Source organism: Bos indicus, chromosome 8, assembly GCF_029378745.1.
Source record: "Bos indicus isolate NIAB-ARS_2022 breed Sahiwal x Tharparkar chromosome 8, NIAB-ARS_B.indTharparkar_mat_pri_1.0, whole genome shotgun sequence".
In the NCBI taxonomy this organism is placed as follows: domain Eukaryota; kingdom Metazoa; phylum Chordata; class Mammalia; order Artiodactyla; family Bovidae; genus Bos; species Bos indicus.
Window position 1 is genome coordinate 85,626,212 of NC_091767.1, and position 21,025 is coordinate 85,647,236.

Below are 21,025 nucleotides of genomic sequence, written 5' to 3' on the forward strand. Positions count from 1 at the left end.
GTAACATTAAATTCAAATTTGGTAACTCCAAAATCACCTCAGATTTTAAATATTTCTCAGGAAGATTTTTTTCACTTTTAATCTCATAAGTTATTATTGCTGACTGGAAGTCAAAGTTACATCATCAGGACAGATTTTAGCATTTGTTCATTGCAAGGTAATGTCTAAACAGAAAACTTTGGGAAATTTGAAAATACTGTATTGGGGGCAGCTACACTTAGTTTTGAAACCATATTCTTAAGATGCAAAAAATATTTTCAATTTAATATAATTAATATTGTATAACATATCGTAAATACTTCTGACAAATACTGTACATGCATTTTGAAAAGTGATTAATAAACTCTTTAAGAGTTCATGGGAACCCAGAACATTGCCACTTACCCAGACATGGCCTTCATAGACTGTTCCCAAGCCTTTCTGTGGGTCTAGACAGAAGGCACCTTTCTTCTGATGAAAAGGCACGGGACAAGCTCTTGGAGCTTTTTCTACACAGGCTGTGTGACATGAGAACCCACATGCTTTTTGAAGGAAATAGAGAGATGTGATTGTAGGGGGTAAAATGGGTTGACTCCCTCAACCCCCACTGCAATTCTGCCTACTCTATCCTAGAGATCAAAATGCTAAAAACTACCTGTCCCAGACTCCCTTGGAACTAAGTTTTGGACCTGACGTAAATTCTGCGGGTAAGATAACCTTCTGTGAGACTCTGAATTGAGTCAAGCTAGGAGAGCTGCAAAACGCAGCACATCAATTAACTGGCTTGGATAGTGACAGGGAGTGACAGCTGCAGGAATGGCTTCTGATTTGGTGGAAGCTCTCTTAAGTCCGCAGCAGCAGGGTGTTTCTTGCTACTGGCAGAAGTTGCAGGTTTTAAGGGCTGCAGCAGTAGTGGCAGCTTCCAGACTCAGCATCTTCTTATGACACTGGTGGGAGCTGTTCCAGGCTCAGCAGAGACTGAGTGGTGCTGGTAGCAGGAATGCTCTGGGAGCTCAGCTCAGAAGCTGCCTCTGCTGCCCCAGGAGGATTGCATGGGCACATAATTCCCCCTGTAAAGTCCTACTTTGTTTAATATGCTGGGATGTATTTATGGTTAAGGCATCTCTGATTGTCATAGTGCTGAGGACAAGAAAGCTGTCCTACTCCACACCATGTGTTCCTGAGTGGGCACTCGAGAGACTGGCTATTAATACAGAGTCTGTTCCCTAGGATGAGGTATGAAGTGTCTGTGCGGCATTGTGATATGCTGCTGCTGCTGCTGCTGCTAAGTCGCTTCAGTCGTGTCCAACTCTATGCGACCCCATAGACGGCAGCCCACCAGGCTCCCCTGTCCCTGCGATTCTCCAGGCAAGAACACTGGAGTGGGTTGCCATTTCCTTCTCCAATGCAAGAAAGTAAAAAGTGAAAGTGAAGTCGCTCAGTCATGTCTGACTCTTAGCGACCCCATGGACTGCAGCCTACCAGGCTCCTCAATCCATGGGATTTTTCCACTGTGATATACTGTTTGATATTTCCAAAACTATATTTCTTTCTTTCAATGATGTCATAATAAATTCAATGAGTAAAATAAAAGGATTACAACTCAAGGCTAGCATTCTATTTTTCTGTCACATAAGCTGGTGAATGTGGTCCTCACACTCTACTATTGCTATAAAGAACAAAATTTATCTAAACACATTTTCCTAATAACTGTGGCCCTGTCTGAAGACTACATAGCACACCTCCCTGGGGTGCTTTCACGTGGGCTGTGAGGGTATGAGGCTCTTTGGAGCTGCACAGTGCAGATGTCTCTTCAGAAGCCCCCATATGAAATAGATTCAGAGGGATTTTTAGTAAAGCGATCAGTTCACTGTCATGCTTCCACAATTCAAAGAGAACGAAATTTCTGATTGAATGCTTGCATTCCTTCATAAATGATATATCAAAATCGTAATCCCCTCGTGATGGTATTTGGAGATGGGGTCCGTGAGAGGACATGGGAGTGGAGCCCTGGAGAATGGGATCAGCGCCGTTACAAAAGAGACCGCACAGAGCTCCTTGGCTCCTCCACCCGCTGAAGACACAGCAAGCAGGCAGCTGTCTGCAGCCTGCAAGAAGGCCTCCTCAGAACTGGGGCATACTGACATTCTGATTTGAGACCTCCAGCCAGTGAGGAACGTATGACTGTGTTTGGAAGTCACCCAGTCTCTGTACTTTGTTATGGCGCTGAGTTGGCTAAAACACTTAGATACAAGTATTATGAGTCTGACTCCATGTATCCCTTCCTCAGATCTCACCGTCACAGGTGCAGCCTTGTCTTACCAAACCCACCATCAGAGACGTGCACTGGTGACATTTGGTGGGAGCAGTAAAGGATGTGAGGAAAAACCGGTGGGCCTTATGCTGTAAAACAAAGAGAGCAAATGCACACTGATGGTTAAATAACTTTGAATAGGTGATTCTGGTGATTCCTTCAACCCCTCCTGCCCCAAAGAAAAGCAGCTTTCCCTTTTTCACCAGCATTTAAGATTCTTGTCCCTAAGTACTTCATAATTGGAAAATTCTGATTTAAAAAAATACCAAGAAGAGAAAGGGGATGTGGAGGAGGAGGAGAAGAAGAAAGAGCACTGTTTAAGTGGTGACCAAATGTACATTGTTACTACTTGGAAGTAGTAGCAATAAAGCCTGACTTTTATTTGAGCTTATATGCTCTGAACATTTAAAAAATTCTAGATTGACAAATTCTTCAAATCATTCCTTTATAACAAATGGAGTCAAATTGCCTATGTACACATATTTTTATCAGGGAGGGGTAGCAAAAATAATATGGTTTTTAAAACCTTCTTTAGAAGAAAGAATAATTTCAAAATTTTATCTCTACAGCAAATTATGTGTTTCATTTTCTACTATCAATAAAAAAGAATGTGCTCCAGGAAATGGAACACTTATATTAAGTTAAGCAAGACCTATTATACCTTCAAGACAGAAGGCACCCTGAAATTTCTCACTGAAACCTCAATACCTAAAACTGTAGATGTTTTCACAGAATTATCAAGTTGACAACCCACTATAGATTTTCCATTTCTGTATCATATCTTTTTGACCTGAGATTATTGTCATAAAATAGCAATATGTATAACAAGATTATAACAAAAGCTGGCCTTGCTGAACACTAGTGGGCCATTTTTCTCACCTTCCTTGTGTATATTTCCCAATCTGTGAGGGGACAGACTTGCACTCCCTACCATGTGCCATGGGTAGTGTGTGTACAGGGGCTACTTGCTCTTTCTCAGATGATGAATTTATTCCTCTCTTCAGCACTGCAAGTCACCCCTGCTTCCTGAAGAATCTGGTATCTCTAGTTCCTGAATCCTTCTAGGTGTGCAAAATCTTAATTATCTTGTGACTTAGTAAGACCTTTCTAAACCCTTGACATTCAGATTTTTCAGCCATCCTAACCTCTCACTCAGGTTCTTCCATCTTCCAAAATTACATTGGCTTATTTTTCTACTTTTTCTCTCTCTTTGGTTGGGTTAGTAAGTTTCATTAGAAAGCAAAAAAAGAAAAAGAAAAGAAAAGAAAAGTATGCATTTTTAAATCTGCTATGTTTAACCAGAAGTTTCCAAGGAAAATAAGAAGGAAGGAAGGAAGGGAAAAGAAGGTAAGGTAAGGGGTAGGTTAGAGACCAAAACCAACTTGTCATTTTTCAAAGACTTGCTAAATTTATAACTAAATCAAGTACCTTAGTTGGAAAGAAGATTCTGCTATGACATTCCTTTCTCTTTATTGTTGGTGTGTGGACGGGAAGGTGAGCAGAATCTGTGATCTGAAACAAAGAGACAAAAATAAAGATAGGTAAGTCACCCATATCACTGAAATTATAAGAATTAAATTATTTCTCAAGTAAAGTAAAAGAATTGTATTTGCTATACAAAAAGACAGTAAAAATAAAATTCTCACAGGGCAATATATATATTTTAAGTAATTTAAATCTATGCTTTTAGTTTCTATAAAAATATACTTATTTCATATACTTTATTTCAATTTGGCTATTTTAAAATGTGTGTCATAACATGTAGACTATACTAAAGAAGAATTTTATTTTTTGGCTGAGCCCTGCAGCATGTGGAACTCCCTCTAGCAGGTACTGAACATATGACAACTGCAGTGGAAGCACAGAGTCTTAACCACTGGGCCATCTGGGAAGTCCAAAAGAAAAATAGTAATCCTAAAAATATTTGAAAGATAATTTTAGCAAGTAGATATATGATCAGAATCTTCAAAAGATTTTTGAACTACTAATTTTTTAAATGTAGAAGTAATTTATTATTTAAATTCTGTAGAAATATACTAAAACAATTATAGAGGGTTCAGCAAGATTATGTGAATACTAATAATCTAAAAATAGGTTCAGATAATTTAGATTACGTATCTTAAACAGACTTCAAAGTCATATAAAATACAGCTATCTATGTGATTGGAAAAGGTAAGTTTTCATTCCAATCCCAAAGAAAGGTAAAGCCAAGGAATGCTCAAACTACTGCACAATTGCACTCATCTCAAACACTAGTAAAGTAATGCTCAAAATTCTACAAGCCAGGCTTCAGCAATACGTGAACTGTGAACTTCCAGATGTTCAAGCTGGTTTTAGAAAAGGAAGAGGAACCAGAGATCAAATTGCCAACATCCTCTGGATCATTGAAAAAGCAAGAGAGTTCCAGAAAAACATCTATTTCTGCTTTATTGACTATGCCAAAGCCTTTGACTGTGTGGATCACAATAAACTGTGGAAAGTTCTGAAAGAGATGCGAATACCAGACCACCTGATCTTCCTCCTGAGAAACCTGTATGCAGGTCAGGAAGCCATAGTTAGAACTGGACATGGAACAACAGGCTGGTTCCAAATAGGAAAAGGAGTACGTCAAGGCTGTATATTGTCGCCTTGCTTATTTAACTTATATGCAGAGTACATCATGAGAAACGCTGGGCTGGAGGAAGCACAAGCTGGAATCAAGATTGCTGGGAGAAATATCAATAACCTCAGATATGCAGATGACACCACCCTTATGGCAGAAAGTGTAGAGGAACTAAAGAGCCTCTTGATGAAAGTGAAAGAGGAGAGTGAACAAGTTGGCTTCAAGCTCAACATTCAGAAAACTAAGATCATGGCATCTGGTCCCATCACTTCATGGCAAATAGATGGGGAAACAGTGGAAAAAGTGAGAGACTTTTTTGGCCTCCAAAATCACTGCAGATGGTGACTGCAGCGATGAACTAAAAAGACACTTACTCCTTGGAAGGAAAGTTATGACCAACCTTGACACCATATTAAAAAGCAGAAACATTACTTTGCCAACAAAGGTCCATCTAGTCAAGGCTATTGTTTTTCCAGTAGTCATGTATGGATGTGAGAGTTGGACTGTGAAGAAAGCTGAGCACCGAAGAACTGATGCTTTGCAACTGTGGTGTTGGAGAAGACTCTTAAGAGTCTCTTGGACAGCAAGGAGATCCAACCAGTCCATCCTAAAGGAAATCAGTCCTGAATATTCATTGGAAGGACTGAGGCTGAAGCTGAAATTTCAATACTTTGGCCACCTGATATGAAGAGCTGACTCATTGGAAAAGACTCTGATGCTCAGAGGGATTGGGGGCAAAAGGAAAAGGGGACGACAGAGGATGAAATGCCTGGATGGCATCACTGCCTCGACGGATGTGAGTTAGAGTGAACTCCGGGAGATGGTGATGGACAGGGAGGCCTGGCGTGCTGGGATTCATGGGCTTGCAAAGAGTCGGACACAACTGAGCGACTGAACTGAACTGAATGTTCCATTGTCTTCATGTACCACAGTTTATTTATCCAGACACCGACATGAACCAGATAATCATGATGGTGTGATCACCAACCTAGAGCCAGACATCCTGGAATGCAAAGTCAAGTGGGCCTTAGGAAGCATCACTATGAACAAAGCTAATGGAGGTGATGGAATTCCAGCTGAGCTATTTCAAATCCTAAAAGATGATGCTGTGAAAGTGCTACACTCAATATGCCAGCAAATTTGGAAAACTCAGCAGTGGTCACAGGACTGGAAAATGTCAGTTTTCATTCCAATTCCAAAGAAAAGTAATGCCAAAAAATGCACAACTACCACACAATTGCACTCATCTCACACGCTAGCATGGAGAAGGCAATGGCACCCCACACCAGTACCCTTGCCTGGAAAATCCCATGGACAGAAGAGCCTGGTGGGCTACAGTCAGTGGGGTCGCTAAGAGTCAGACACGACTGAGACTTCACTTTCACTTTTCACTTTCATGCATTGGAGAAGGAAATGGCAGCCACTCCAGTGTTCTTGCCTGGAGAATCCCAGGGACGGGGGAGCCTGGTGGGCTGCCATCTACAGGGTCGCAAAGAGTCAGACACGACTGAAGAGACTTAGCAGCTGCAGCAGCAGCACATGCTAGCAAAGTAATGCTCAAAATTTCCAAGCCAGGCTTCAACAGTACATGAACCATAAACTTCCAGATGTTCGAGCTGGTTTTAGAAAAGGCAGAGGAACCAGAGATCAAATTGCCAACATCCGTTGTACTATAAAAAAAACAACAACAACAAGAGAGTTCTAGAAAAATATCTACTTCTGCATTATTGACTATGCCACAGCCTTTGACTGTGTGGGTCACAACAAACTGTGGAAAATTCTTAAGGAGATGGGAAAACCAGACCACCTGATCTGCCTCTTGAGAAATCTATATGCTGGTCAGGAAGCAACAGTTTGAACTGGACATGGACAGCGATTAGTTCCAAATAGGGAAAGGAGTATATCAAGGCTGTATATTGTCACCCTTCTTATTTAACTTATATGCAGAGTACATCATGAGAAATGCTGGGCTGGATGAAGCACAAGCTGGAATCAAGATTGCCGGGAAAAATATCAATAACCTCAGATATGCAGAAGACACCACTCTTATGGGAGAAAGTGAAGCTGAACTGAAGAACTTCTTGATGAAGGTGAAAGAGGAGAGTGAAAAAATTGGCTTAAAACTCAACATTCAGAAAACTAAGATCATGGCATCTGGTGCTGTCAGTTCAGTTCAGTCGCTCAGTCATGTCTGACTCTTTGCGACCCCATGAATCACAGCACGCCAGACCTCCCTGTCCATCACCAACTCCCGGAGTTCACTCAGACTCACATCCATCGAGTCAGTGATGCCATCCAGCCATCTCATCCTCTGTTGTCTGCTTCTCCTCCTGCCCCCAATCCCTCCCAGCATCAGGGTGTTTTCCAATGAGTCAACTCTTTGCATGAGGTGGCCAAAGTACTGGAGTTTCAGCTTCAGCATCAGTCCTTCCAATGAACACCCAGGACTGATCTCCTTTAGGATGGACTAGTTGCATTTCCTTGCAGTTCAAGGGACTCTCAAGTCTACTCCAACACCACAGTTCAAAAGCATCAATTCTTCAGTGCTCAGCTTTCTTCACAGTCCAACTCTCACATCCATATATGACTACTGGAAAAACCATAGCCTTGACTAGACAGACCTTTTGTTGGCAAATTAATGTCTCTGCTTTTTAATATGCTATCTAGGTTGGTCATAACTTTCCTTCCAAGGAGTAAGCATCTTTTAATTTCATGGCTGCAATCACCATCTGCAGTGATTTTGGAGCTCAAAAAAATAAAGTCTGACACTGTTCCCACAGTTTCCCCATCTATTTGCCATGAAGTGATGGGACCAGATGCCATGATCTTCATTTTCTGAATGTTGAGCTTTAAGCCAACTTGTGCACTCTCCTCTTTCACTTTCATCAAGAGGCTTTTTAATTCCTCTTCACTTTCTGCCATAAGGGTGGTGTCATCTGCATATCTGAGGTTATTGATATTTCTCCCAGCAATCTTGATTCCAGCTTGAGCTTCTTCCAGTCCAGCGTTTCTCATGATGTACTCTGCATATAAGTTAAATAAGCAGGATGACAATATACAGCCTTGACATACTCCTTTTCTTATTTGGAACCAACCTTTTGTTCCATGTCCAGTTCTAACTGTTGCTTTCTAACCTGCATATAGGTTTCTCAAGAGGCAGGTCAGGTGGTCTGGTATTTGCATCTCTTTCAGAATTTTCCACAGTTTATTGTGATCCACACAGTCAAAGGCTTTGACATAGTCAATAATGCAGAAATAGATGTTTTTCTGGAATTCTCTTGCTTTTTCGATGATCCAGAGGATGTTGGCAATTTGATCTCTGATTCCTCTGCCTTTTCTAAAACCAGCTTGAACATCTGGAAGTTCATGGTTCACGTATTGATGAGGCCTGGCTTGGAGAATTTTGAGCATTACTTTACTAGCATGTGAGATGAGTGCAATTGTGTGATAGTTTGAATATTCTTTGAGATTGCCTTTCTTTGGGATTGGAATGAAAACTGACCTTTTCCAGTCCTGTGGCCACTGCTGACTTTTCCAAATTTGGTGGCATATTGAGTGCAGCACTTTTACAGCATCACCTTCCAGGATTTGAAATAGCTCAACTGGAATTCCACCACCTCCACTAGATTTGTTCATAGTGATGCTTTCTAAGACTCACTTGACTTCACATTCCAGGAGGTCTGGCTCTAGGTGAGTGACCACACCATCGTGATTATCTTGGTTGTGAAGATCTTTTTTGTACAGTTCTTCTGTGTATTCTTGCCACTTTTTCTTAATATCTTCTGCTTCTGTTAGGTCCATACCATTTCTGTCCTTTATCGAGCCCATCTTTGTATGAAATGTTCCCTTGGTATCTCTAATTTTCTTGAAGAGATCTCTTGTCTTTCCCTTTCTGTTGTTTTCCTCTATTTCTTTGCATTGATCACTGAGGAAGGCTTTATTATCTCTCCTTGCTATTCTTTGGAACTCTGCATTCAGATGCTTATATCTTCCCTTTTCTTCTTTGCTTTTTGCTTCTCTTTTATTCACAGCTATTTGTAAGGCTTCACCAGACAGCCATTTTGCTTTTTTCATTTCTTTTCCATGGGGATGGTCTTGATCCCTGTCTCCTGTACAATGTCACAAACCTCTGTCCATAGTTCATCAGGCACTCTATCTATCAGATCTAGTCCCTTAAATCTATTTCTCATTTCCACTGTATAATCATAAGGGCCATCATGGTCAAGAAAAGAGTCCGAAATGCAGTACTTGGATGCAATCTCAAAAACGACAGAATGATATCTGTTCATTTCCAAGGCAAACCACTCAATATCACAGTAATCCAAGCCTATGCCTCAACCAGTAACGCTGAAGAAGCTGAAGCTGAACGGTTCTATGAAGACCTACAAGACCTTTCAGAACTAATACCCCCAAAAGATGTCCTTTTCATTATAGGGGACTGGAATGCAAAAGTAGGAAGTCAAGAAACACCTGGATAACAGGCAAATTTGGCCATGGAGTACGGCATGAAGAAGAGCAAAGGCTAATAGAATTTTGCTAAGAGAACACACTGGTCATAGCAAACACCCTCTTCCAACAACACAAGAGAAGACTCTACACATGGACATCACCAGATGGTCAATGTGTAGAATGAATGAATCATATGAACGAACGAATGAATGAATGAATCAATGAAATCATATTGATTATATTCTTTGCAGCCAAAGATGGAGAAGCTCTATACAGTCAGCAAAAACAAGACCAGGAGCTGACTGTGGCTCAGATCATGAACTCCTTATTGCCAAATTCAGACTTAAATTGAAGAAAGTGGGGAAAACCACTAGACCATTCAGGTATGATCTAAATCAAATCCCTTAAGATTATACAGAGGAAGTGGGAAATAGATTAAGGGACTAGATCTGATAGATAGAGTGCCTGATGAACTGGTCCTGTCACTTCACGGCAAATAGATGGGGAAACAGTGGAAACAGTTGCTGACTTTATTTTGGGGGGCTCCAAAATCACTGCAGATGGTGACTGCAGCAATGAAATTAAAAGACGCTTGCTCCTTGGAAGAAAAGTTATGACCAAACTTGACACCATATTAAAAAGCAGAGACATTACTTTGCCAACAGAGGTCCCTCTAGTCAAAGCTATGATTTTCCAGTAGTCATGTATGGATGTGAGAGTTGGACCATAAAGGCTGAGCATTGAAGAATTGATGCTTTTGAACTGTGGTGTTGGAGAAGACTCTTAAGAGTCTCTTTACTGCAAGGAAATCCAACCAGTCCATCCTAAAAGAAATCAGTCCTGAATATTCACTGGAAGGACTGATGCTGAAGCTGAAACTCCAATACTTTGGCCACCTAATATGAAGAGCTGACTCGTTTGAAAGGACCCTGATGCTAGGGAAAGACTGAGGGCAGGAGGAGAAGCGGACAACAGAGGATGAGATGGTTGGATGGCATTACCAACTCAATGGACATGAGTTTGAGTAAACTCCAGGAGTTGGCGATGGACCGGGAGGCCTGGCGTGCTGCAAGTCCATGGGGTCGCAGAGTCGGACAAGACTGAGCGACTGATCTGAACTGAACTGAAGAAGGTTGCTTCCAAGCTTGGGCAGTTATAAATAAAGTTTCTAAATATATCCATGTACAGCATTTTGTGTGGAGATAAGTTTTCATTTCATTTGAATAATATCAAGGTACATGATTCCAGGACTGTATTGAAAGTGTTTAATTTTGTAAGAAATGGCTAAACTGTCTTCCAAAGTAGCTGAACCATTTTGCATTTGCACCAGCAATGAGTGAGAGTTCCTATTGCTCTACATTTTGCCAGCACTTGATGTTGTCCGTGTCCCAGATTTTGATGTGTAGAGGTATTGCATCGTTTTAACTTGCATTTTCTGATGACATATATATGGACATCTTTTCCTGTACTTATTTGCAATCTATGTATCTTCTTTTTATTGAGGTCTCTGTTTAGTCTTTGACCCATTTTTAATCAAGTTTTTTGTTTTCTTATGAGTTTTTTCTTGAGTTTTAGCAGTTTTTGTATATTTTGGATGACAGGTGTTTTTTTTTTTATCATATTTATCTTTTGCAAATATTTTCTCCCTGTCTGTGGCTAGTCTTCTTAGTCTCTTTTACAGAGCAAAAGTTTTTAATTTTAATGAAGTGCAACTTATCAAAAATTTATTTTGTGGCTCTTGCTTTTGATTTTATATTTAAGAAGTCATTATCTAACGCAAGGTTGCTGAGACTTTCACCTATGTTGTAGTTTTGCATTTTAAATGTAGGCTTATGATCCATTTTGAATTAATTTTTTGAAGAGTGTGAGGTCTGTGTCTAAGGTTTATATTTTTTGCATGTGAAAGTTCAGTTCTTCAAGCAGCATTTGTTGAAGAGACTATCTTTGTTCCTCTGTATGGTTCTGGGGATTTTATTATATTTCATTGGTCTATTTGTCCATTCTTTTGCCTTAAAAACAATTGAAATTCTGACACACACTATAACATGGATGAAATATGAAGATACTATGCCAAGTGAAATTAGCCAGACAAAAAGGGGAAAATATTATATGACTCTACTTATATAAAATATATAGAATAGGAAAATTCATTGAGATGCAAAGTAGATGAGAGTTTACCAGGGATGGAGGGGAAAGGAAATGTCAAGTTATGGTTTAATGAAGATAAAACTTCTGTTTGTGGAGATGGAAAATTTTGAGAAATAAATAATGTAATAGTTACATTTGCAGAACACTGTGAAAGTAATTTATTCCACTGAACTCTACACTTAAAAATGAATAAATGGAATATTTTATGTTATGCCAATTTTGTTGTTGTTGCTCACTAAGTTGTGTCCAACTCATTTGTGACCCCATGGACTGTAGCCTGCCAAGCTCCTCTATCCATGGGACTTCCCAGGCAAAAATACCAGAGCGGGTTACCATTTCCTTCTCCAGGAGATCTTTTAGACCCAGAGATTGAACTCATGTCTCCTGAATTGGCAGGCAAATTCTTTACCACTGAGCCACCTGGGAAGCCCTTATGTATATTTTCAGTTCAGTTGCTCGGTCGTGTCCAACTCTGCAACCCCATGGACTGCAGCCCGCCAGGCTTCCCTGTCCATCACCAACTCCCAGAGCTTGCTCAAGCTCATGTCCATTGAGTCAGTGATGCCATCCAACCATCTCATCATCTGTAGCCCCTTTCTCTTCCTGCCTTCAATCTTTCCCAGCATCAGATTCTTTTCCAATGAGTCAGGTCTTTGCATCAGGTGGCCAAAGTACTGGAGCTTCAGCTTCAGCATCAGTCCTTCCAATGAATATTCAGGACTGATTTACTTTAAGCTTGACTGGTTTGATCTCCTTGCAGTTTAAGGGACTTGCAAGAGTCTTCTTGAACACCACAGTTCAAAAGCATGTGTATTTTACAACCAAATAAGTAAGTAAATAACTAAATAAAGCTGATAAGTGATAGAAGTGACATTACAAATTATTAGGAGTTGATAGATTAGTCAATGAATTCGGCCTGGGACAAGTAACTATCATGGTATCATGGTGGCAAAAGTCAGATTCCTACTTCAGAACAAACAAAGATATAATTTCCTGTTGATTTAAGGACCTAAATGCAAAAAGCAAAACTTTAAATCTTTTTGGCACTTTGAGGACAGAAGAATACGGTAGAAATGGAATTCTTAGAAAACCATTAAAAACCTCAAGCAGTAAAAGGAGATATATTTTACTAATAGAATGAAAAACCTCTACATGACAAAATGAAAGCAATATTAGATATCACTTCATACCCATCAGAATTACAAAATTTCAACGGTCTAGTATTGGCAAGTGTCAACATAGGTATAAGGAAATGGGAACTCTTATGTGCTGCTAAGTGAGAGTAGAAATTGGTTTTTAAAAACTCTATTCCCAGCAAGGTGAGATGAGTGTGCACAAGGAGGGCAATCTAAGATAGCGACACAGAGTCCATCCCGTGTGAGAAGTGATGAGGTAGCTGCGGAGATGGCAGACTGCTCACAGAGAACAGAGGTGACAGAATAGCTTCCCTGGTGGCTCAGACCGTAAAGTGTCTGCCTGCAATGTGGGAGACCCGGGTTCGATTCCTGGGTCGGGAAGATCCCCTGGAGAAGGAAATGGCAATGCACTCCAGCACTCTTGCCTGGAAAATCCCATGGATGGAGGAGGCTGACAGGCTACAGTCCATGAAGTCACAAAGAGTTGGACATGACTGAGCGACTTCACTTCACTGAGAGTATAAAGAGGCAAGTTTCTCACTGTCACAGAAGGAAGTTACCAACATAGAAAAGGAGAAAACTAGAATGAAACCTATAATGTTGGTTTGGAATTAGTGGTATAAATGTGTGTATGAACTCATAGTTTTTACAGGTAAGTAGTTAGATAAGTAGGTAGGTGAGTAGGAGAGTAGAGATGATAGATGAACAGATAGATGACAGATACACAGATACATAGATTTCTGCCTAGAGACTGATATATAAATATATTTTTCTCTATCTCTATCCAACAAGCATTCTGGAATAGTGGCATCCCATAGCAATGAGCATACCTAACACCCAGATCTTGTCTTCTAAATACCATTTTCCACTGAAAGCAATCAGTACTGCTTGGAGAGATGGCTAAATCCATGGCTGGCAAAATACAAGATGAGCTATACAATCATTTGAATACTAGAATAAATTATGACTATAATGGATTGTAAACAATGAAGTAAAATGAAAAACTATATGTCCATACAGATACAAGTAAATTGCAAACTGTTAAGAAATGTGGTACTTACTGCTTCAAAGTACCTCTATACAAAATACTTATTAATTACAAAGGGAAAAAAGTAATTTCACAGTGGACAGGCCTGGAAATTCCCACCTTAGTGCAGAGGTCAAGTAAGCATGATCAGCAATGGAAAACATTAAAGTCATGAACCACCTGATAGCATGTAAGGAGAAGACCACAGCATCACTTCTGTGATATTTTTGACAAACATGCATAACTTGAATCAAGTCACGAGAAAGCATTTGTAAAATGAGGGATATTCTATTCTAAACCAGCATGATTTTTGAGAGTATCAGGGAAATGAAGTTAAAGAAAGACTTTAGCAAGAGACTAATATGGCAAGAGACTTCCATATGGCAAGAGACTTCCATATGGCAAGAAACTATTGAGAGACGACAACCAAGAGCAAAGTACAATTTTAAACTGGTTTTTTTTTTTTTTGCAATAATGGACACGAGGGGGCAGTTGGTGACACCTGAAGGGGTCTGACGATTAGATGGTAGTGATGCATCAATGTTAGTGATGATGGTACTGTATATGTATAAGATGTAGGAGAACATTCTTATTTGTAAGAAGTACAAGATTAAGTATTCAAGGTGATGGAAAATTAAATGACAACTTTAAAATAGTCTAGGAAAAATTAATATATACTGCACTTATAGTATTTCTGTAAAGTGTGTGACTGTTTCAAAAAATTAAAACAGTTGGCAAAATTATGCATTGGAAATATGCATTTCTACTAGCTCAGATCAGATCAGATCAGATCAGTCGCTCAGTCGTGTCCGACTCTTTGCGACCCCATGAATCGCAGCACGCCAGGCCTCCCTGTCCATCACCAACTCCCGGAGTTCACTCAGACTCACGTCCATTGAGTCAGTGATGCCGTCCAGCCATCTCATCCTCTGTCATCCCCTTCTCCTGCCCTCAATCCCTCCCAGCATCAGAGTCTTTTCCAATGAGTCAACTCTTCACATGAGGTGGCCAAAGTACTGGACTTTCAGCTTTAGCATCATTCCTTCCAAAGAAATCCCAGGGCTGATCTCCTTCAGAATGGACTGGTTGGATCTCCTTGCAGTCCAAGGGACTCTCAAGAGTCTTCTCCAACACCACAGTTCAAAAGCATCAATTCTTCGGCGCTCAGCCTTCTTCACAGTCCAACTCTCACATCCATACATGACCACAGGAAAAACCATAGCCTTGACTAGACGGACCTTTGTTGGCAAAGTAATGTCTCTGCTTTTCAATATGCTATCTAGGTTGGTCATAACTTTCCTTCCAAGGAGTAAGCGGCTTTTAATTTCATGGCTGCATTCACCATCTGTAGTGATTTTGGAGCCCAGAAAAATAAAGTCTGACCCTGTTTCCACTGTTTCCCCATCTATTTCCCATGAAGTGGTGGGACTGGATGCCATGATCTTCATTTTCTGAATGTTGAGCTTTAAGCCAACTTTTTCACTCTCCACTTTCACTTTCATCAAGAGGCTTTTGAGTTCCTCTTCACTTTCTGCCATAAGGGTGGTGTCATCTGCATATCTGAGGTGACTGATATTTATCCCAGCAATCTTGATTCCAGCTTGTGTTTCTTCCAGTCCAGCGTTTCTCATGATGTACTCTGCATATAAGTTAAATAAACAGGGTGACAATATACAGCCTTGACGAACTCCTTTTCCTATTTGGAACCAGTCTGTTGTTCCATGTCCAGTTCTAACTGTTGCTTCCTGACCTGCATACAAATTTCTCAAGAGGCAGATCAGGTGTTCCACTAGCTAGTAACTAACAAATTCTCCCATATGTATATAGCCAAACAGGTCCCAACAGGCTCTTTGTAACAGAGAAATTGTAATAAGGAAAAAAGCCATCAATACATAAAAAGTAACATAATTATATATCATGGTTATGTATAAATAAGTATATTTATTATCTGGAATACTACACAGCAGTTAAAGATGAACTGTCTTAACATGAATAAATACTGTGAAAATAGTAGATTATTTTCACAATAGGGATATTATTTGTGTATTTTGAGCAGACCAACCAATCCTTTGAAATTGAAGAGCACATGCCTAGGATATAACATATAAGAGGGTGGACAGAAGAATGCAAACCATTTCAAAATATCTGATCACCTCCCAGGACAAAAGAATGCAGTTAGATGGGCTCAACTGTTCAGTATCATCCCAATTTTTCTTTTTATCTGAACAAAAATGGCAAACTGTTTTTTAATTTGTGGGTAATAGGTATATGGGCTTGTGATAGATTATTCCTTGTACCTTCTTCCTCCATGAGAGAGATATTATTAAAATTTTAAAACAGTAAAATAAAATAGTTATCAAAAATTTAAATGTTCTGAGCAGAATTTGAAGACAATGTCTGACCTGGCTATAAACCACACTGAAAATTTTCCAAACTAAGCCAGGGATCTCCGGGAGAACTCACCACCTAGTCCCCAGGATTCCAGAGTGGGTAGCAAGAAACCCTACCCAGATTAATCAGAGTGAGTGGAATGCAGAGGAGGGAAATAGCATTTCTGAAGATGGAAAATATGAGCTGGGAGACACCAAACCCTTTGATTTCGGGAGGAAACATTTGCAGAGAGTCATGTTCTCTGATTATCATAAAGGGCCACAAAGAGCTATTTTGTGTACCATTATGTGAGACATAAAATTATCCTACATTTTAGTAAGAACAGTAGCAAAGTATTTTTTGTCTTGTTTTGTTTGTGGGGTTTTTTTGTTGTTGTTGCATGATGGATGGCCTCAGGAGGACTATTTGCAGTTTTGTTTTAATTTAATGTTAGAACATAGTGATTTATGGGCTTCCCTGTAACTTAGCTGATGTAGAATCTGCCTGCAGTGCAGGAGACCCCAGCTTGACTCCCGGGTTGGGAAGATCCCCTGGAGAAGGGATAGGCTACCCACTCCAGTATTTTGGGGCTTCCATGGTGCCTCAGATGTTAAAGAATCTGCCTGAAATGCAGGAGACCTGGGTTGGATCCCCGGGCTGGGAAGATCCCCTAGAGGAGGGCATGGCAACCCACTCCAATATTCCTGCCTGGAGAATCCCCATGGACAGAGGAGCCTAGTGGGCTACAGTTCATGTCATTCCAAAGGGTCGGACAAAACTGAGCGACTAAGCACAGCACAGCACATGTATTGTTAATCCCAAACTCCTAGTTTATCCTTCTCTGCCCTGCCCAAGTTTCCCCTTTGGTAACCATAAGTTTGTTTTCAAAGTTTGTGAGTCTGCTCAGCAAATGTATTTTTATGCCTTACCTAATACCAGACTTTATGTTGTGGTAAGATTATGTAAAATATTCCTGTTACAGCTTAATTCCTTGATGTTAATTAAAGCAATAAAAATAATGAGAGCTCTCTCCCTGCCAGACCATGTCCCCTCATGGACATGGTTATCAGTTAAACTTAATATTAACTATCACCTGATAATATTCTCTATAGACTGTTCCTATCTAAGCAATGCTTCTGATTAGAAAGAAAGGGCACTGTTTCTGAACAGGATTCAGTCTCCTTTTGTTTGGTACAAGTGAAAAGTTCTGAAGCAAATCCACCCCAGAGAGGTACCTTCACTGTGTCTGCTTCGTCTTCGCTATATGAAGATGGAGATGTGGACCTGGAACTGATGTAAAACTTGATCTTTAGATTCTGTTCGAATATATTGTCAACTGGATCGCCCTAGAAAAACAAGTTAGGGAAAACAAAAATTCAAGAGATCACTGTATAGAATTCAGCAGTCTTAACATAAGTCATGAACATAACACTACTTTCCAATAATGGGTGATAAAACTGTAACTTCAGTATTTTTGTAAGAATTATGTCAAGACACAAAACTGCAGCCATAATCCTTCAGTGGTGGACACAGCTGTTCCCACCTGCACCTCTGAGCACTTCTCTTCAGAATGTGCTGTTTCACATCCATCATTCCATTCCATGTGGAAGTACCATGACATAAAAAAAAAAAAAAGAGCAGGTGGACTCCATTCACAGTGGGTTATAGAGAAATGAATCAGAAACTACAGATAAGAACTCTGTCACTGAGGGCACCTGGTGAAGAGGTTCAGAATATGTCACCCCCAGGTATGTCACTTTGGCATATTGATTACTTGAATTAAAGTACTTGAGAAACAGCCATGCAAGTATATCTGGCCCTCCTTTGTTCTCCTGAAGGAAGAAGGATACAAATCTTCTCTGCGAAAATCACCCTCCCTGTGCCAGGAGGAGGGAAAAACTTTATCACCAGAAACACGGAATTCAAGACTAGGAAGGCTGCATAAACAAAGATATGATTGTTAAACTACCCATATTTTCCTTGTTACTTCACCATTTGTGACTCAACCGAAACCTCTTTGTTTTATCGTTTCTTCACAAATATATTGTACCTTTGCCTAAAAAAGTATAAAATCTTCCTTACTCTGGTCACTTAAGGTCTTCTCTTGGGAAGGCTCCCATGTACGTGTAAAAATTTAATAAAATGTATATGCTTTTCTCCTGTTATTCTGTCTTATGAGCAATAGAAGGAAGACAAGAATTTTTCCCACCCACAGTGAATTAGACATTAAATGAAAGTAAATGAAACTGATCATGGTTGTATGACTAATGGCACCAATGTAAACCCCTGCTTATTTAATAGCATAGAAATACTGGCACCTAAAGGTCAACATCTATTATTGTCAGAATTTTTGTGACTTTACTTTGGAAGATCATGTAGTGCATAATTTAGTGATTTCCAAAGTTATCAAGTTTCTTAAAATGCAGAGGCAGCTCCAGGATTTTTATATAAGTGAGGTGCAATCAGAAGATGAGGTGAAGCTATAGGTCAGCCTTCCTGGGGTTGCATACACACAGTGAGTGTTTCACATGGTACTAGAGAGCGTTTTGCTGTTTTCTCTACACATAATGTTTAATATGCATGAGATGATGGTGGTGGTGGTTGTGATGGTGATAGCAGCAGTAACTGGGGTTTAGGGGTAGGGGAGCTGGTAGAGATTATTGAAAGGCCAACCTGCCTGAGCACCCCCCTTAGTCTCAAGAGCCACAATTGTCAAAATGTCCTGTGCATTTGTATGAGCACGTTTTGGGGCTAACAGAACAAACTCTTTTCAGAAAATAAAGCCAAATAATAAAGAGCAGAAATAATTGACAATGTGCAAAGCAAAGAGCTTTACTTAGTAAATTATATCTTAAGCTTGTTTTCAGTTCAAGGCAAATTCAGACACGTGGCTTAAATCCCCAAATGCCCTGTTCATTTTCTCAGGTTGGATACAGTATCTTCCATTGTTAATTCATGTGACCACTGCTGTGAAATATGACTTATTGTTTGTATATTTTATTGATTTTTTTTTTTTTTTTTTTGGTGTGGAGAATTTAAAAGTCTCTCTTTCCTATGTGGCACAGTGGTAAAGAATCCACTTGTCAGTGCAGAAGACCCAAGAGATGTGAGTTTGATCCCTGGATCAGGAAGATGCCCTGGATTAGGAAATGGCAACCTACTCCAGTATTCTTGCCTGCAAAATTCCATGTACAGAGGAGCCTGTCAGTTACAGACCATGGGGTCACAAAGAGTTGGCCATGATTGAGCAACAGAGCATGCACACACAGTTTTCTATGTGGTTAATATTTTAGAGATCAACAAGGCTCCCAACAAAATACTTGAGCCTAACACTCTAAGTGTTAGTCGCTCACTCCTGTCCAACTCTTTGCAACCCCATGGACTGTAGCTCACCAGGCAACTCTGTCCATGGGATTCTCCAGGCAAGAATACTGGAGTGGGCAGCCATTCCTGTCTCCAGGGGATCTTCCTGACCTGGGGATCAAACCTCAGGTATCCTGCACTGCAGGCAGATTCTTTACCATCTGAGGCACCAGGCTGGAAATTTAAAACCGGCAAGATTGGCTGTCACTTATTGCTAATAATATAATCAAGGCTATGGTCTTCCCAGTGGTCACATATGGTTGTGAGAGTTGGACCATAAAGAAGGCAGAGTGCTAGAGAATTGACACCTTCGAACTGCGGTGCTGGAGAAGACTCCTGAGAGTCCTTTGGACAGCAGGGACCTCAAACCAGTCAATCTTAAAGGAAATCAATCCTGAATACTCATTGGAAGGACTTTTGCTGAAGCGGAAGTTCCAGTATTTTGGTCATCTGATGTGAAGAGTTGGCTCATTGGAAGAGTCCCTGATGCTGGGAAAGATTGAAGGCAGAAAGAGAAGAGGGCATCAGAGGATGAGATGGCTGGATGGCATCACCGACACAATGGGTGTGAACTTGGGCAAACTTTGGGAGATGGTGAGGGGCAGGGAAGCCTGGTGTGCTACAGTCCATTGGGTCGCAAAGAGTTGGATATGACTGTGTGACTGAACAACATGGCTAATAGACCTGTTCCCTGGAGGGCCATGACCATTACGGTGGGCATAAGCAAGCTAGCTATACGACACAGCTATCAGCAAAACAAGTAGATAAGGAGTTAATTTACTCCTACCAATGAAGATTCCCTTCAGAAAGTTCTCAGTAACCTAGGTAACTGCCTACTGGAGAGACCCATCTGTCCTCTCCCATCCCCTGAATCTCACTTTTAAGCTTTAAATTAGGCAACATAGAGTGAAACCTTGAAACTCAAGACACCCCACCCTCTATGCCAGTAAAATCAGAGCTCTCAGTCTCCTTTCTCTCCCATTCTCTCGATCTGCCACCTTGTTGTGTGGCCCTTGGGTGTGCCATGTACCCTCCAGGGCCTGTGAGTGATCAATCCTGTTCCTCAGATTTCCCTTATAGTTTTTACTTAAGTGCATCGTGCTATCATAATAAGAATCACTAGGCTCGGGCCAGACACACAGTGGTCCCTGTGGTGACGGAGAAGATTGTGTGTGGCACTCACTACCAGTACTATGGCTCAGGTGAATGTTCTGGGCATTCCTATCCAAGAGCATCACTACCAACCAGCTGAGACTACAAAACACAGAGTTTAATTTTGCTCATAGTGTGTTGTCTTTTGTGCTTGACTTTTTCACTCAACATTATGCTAATGAGATTCATTCATGGTGTTGTGTATAGCTGTAATTTATTCATTGTTATTGATATAGTGTATTTCATTACATTAATATAGCCTAATTTCTTTATTCATTCATTTTGATGGACATTTGTGTTTTAGCTATTACAATCATTCTTCTACATACCTCCCGGCATAAAATATGTAAGCATTCCTACAGGATATATTTCTAGAAATGGAATTATACAATATGCAGATTCATATTTCTTCAAATACTCACCAACACTTGCTTTTGTAATCATTCTGTGTTAGCTATTTATTTTCTCTAGTGGCATCTCATGAG

At 40.3% G+C, this 21,025-nt stretch overlaps 1 protein-coding gene across 6 annotated transcripts in view; it reads right to left on the reverse strand.

The window, feature by feature from the left end:
- Positions 1-21,025, reverse strand: part of LOC109562578 (serine/threonine-protein kinase MRCK alpha-like) — a 70,638-nt gene that overhangs the window by 25,245 nt on the left and 24,368 nt on the right. For all 6 annotated transcript variants that reach the window (XM_070795166.1, XM_070795165.1, XM_070795164.1 and 3 more), the window contains exons 6-9: positions 17,261-17,371; positions 3,722-3,805; positions 2,277-2,382; positions 385-521 (exon numbers count right to left, since the gene is read on the reverse strand). In XM_070795166.1, the coding sequence (XP_070651267.1) occupies positions 385-521; positions 2,277-2,382; positions 3,722-3,805; positions 17,261-17,371 (438 nt within the window). The remainder of the gene's footprint in view (positions 1-384; positions 522-2,276; positions 2,383-3,721; positions 3,806-17,260; positions 17,372-21,025) is intronic.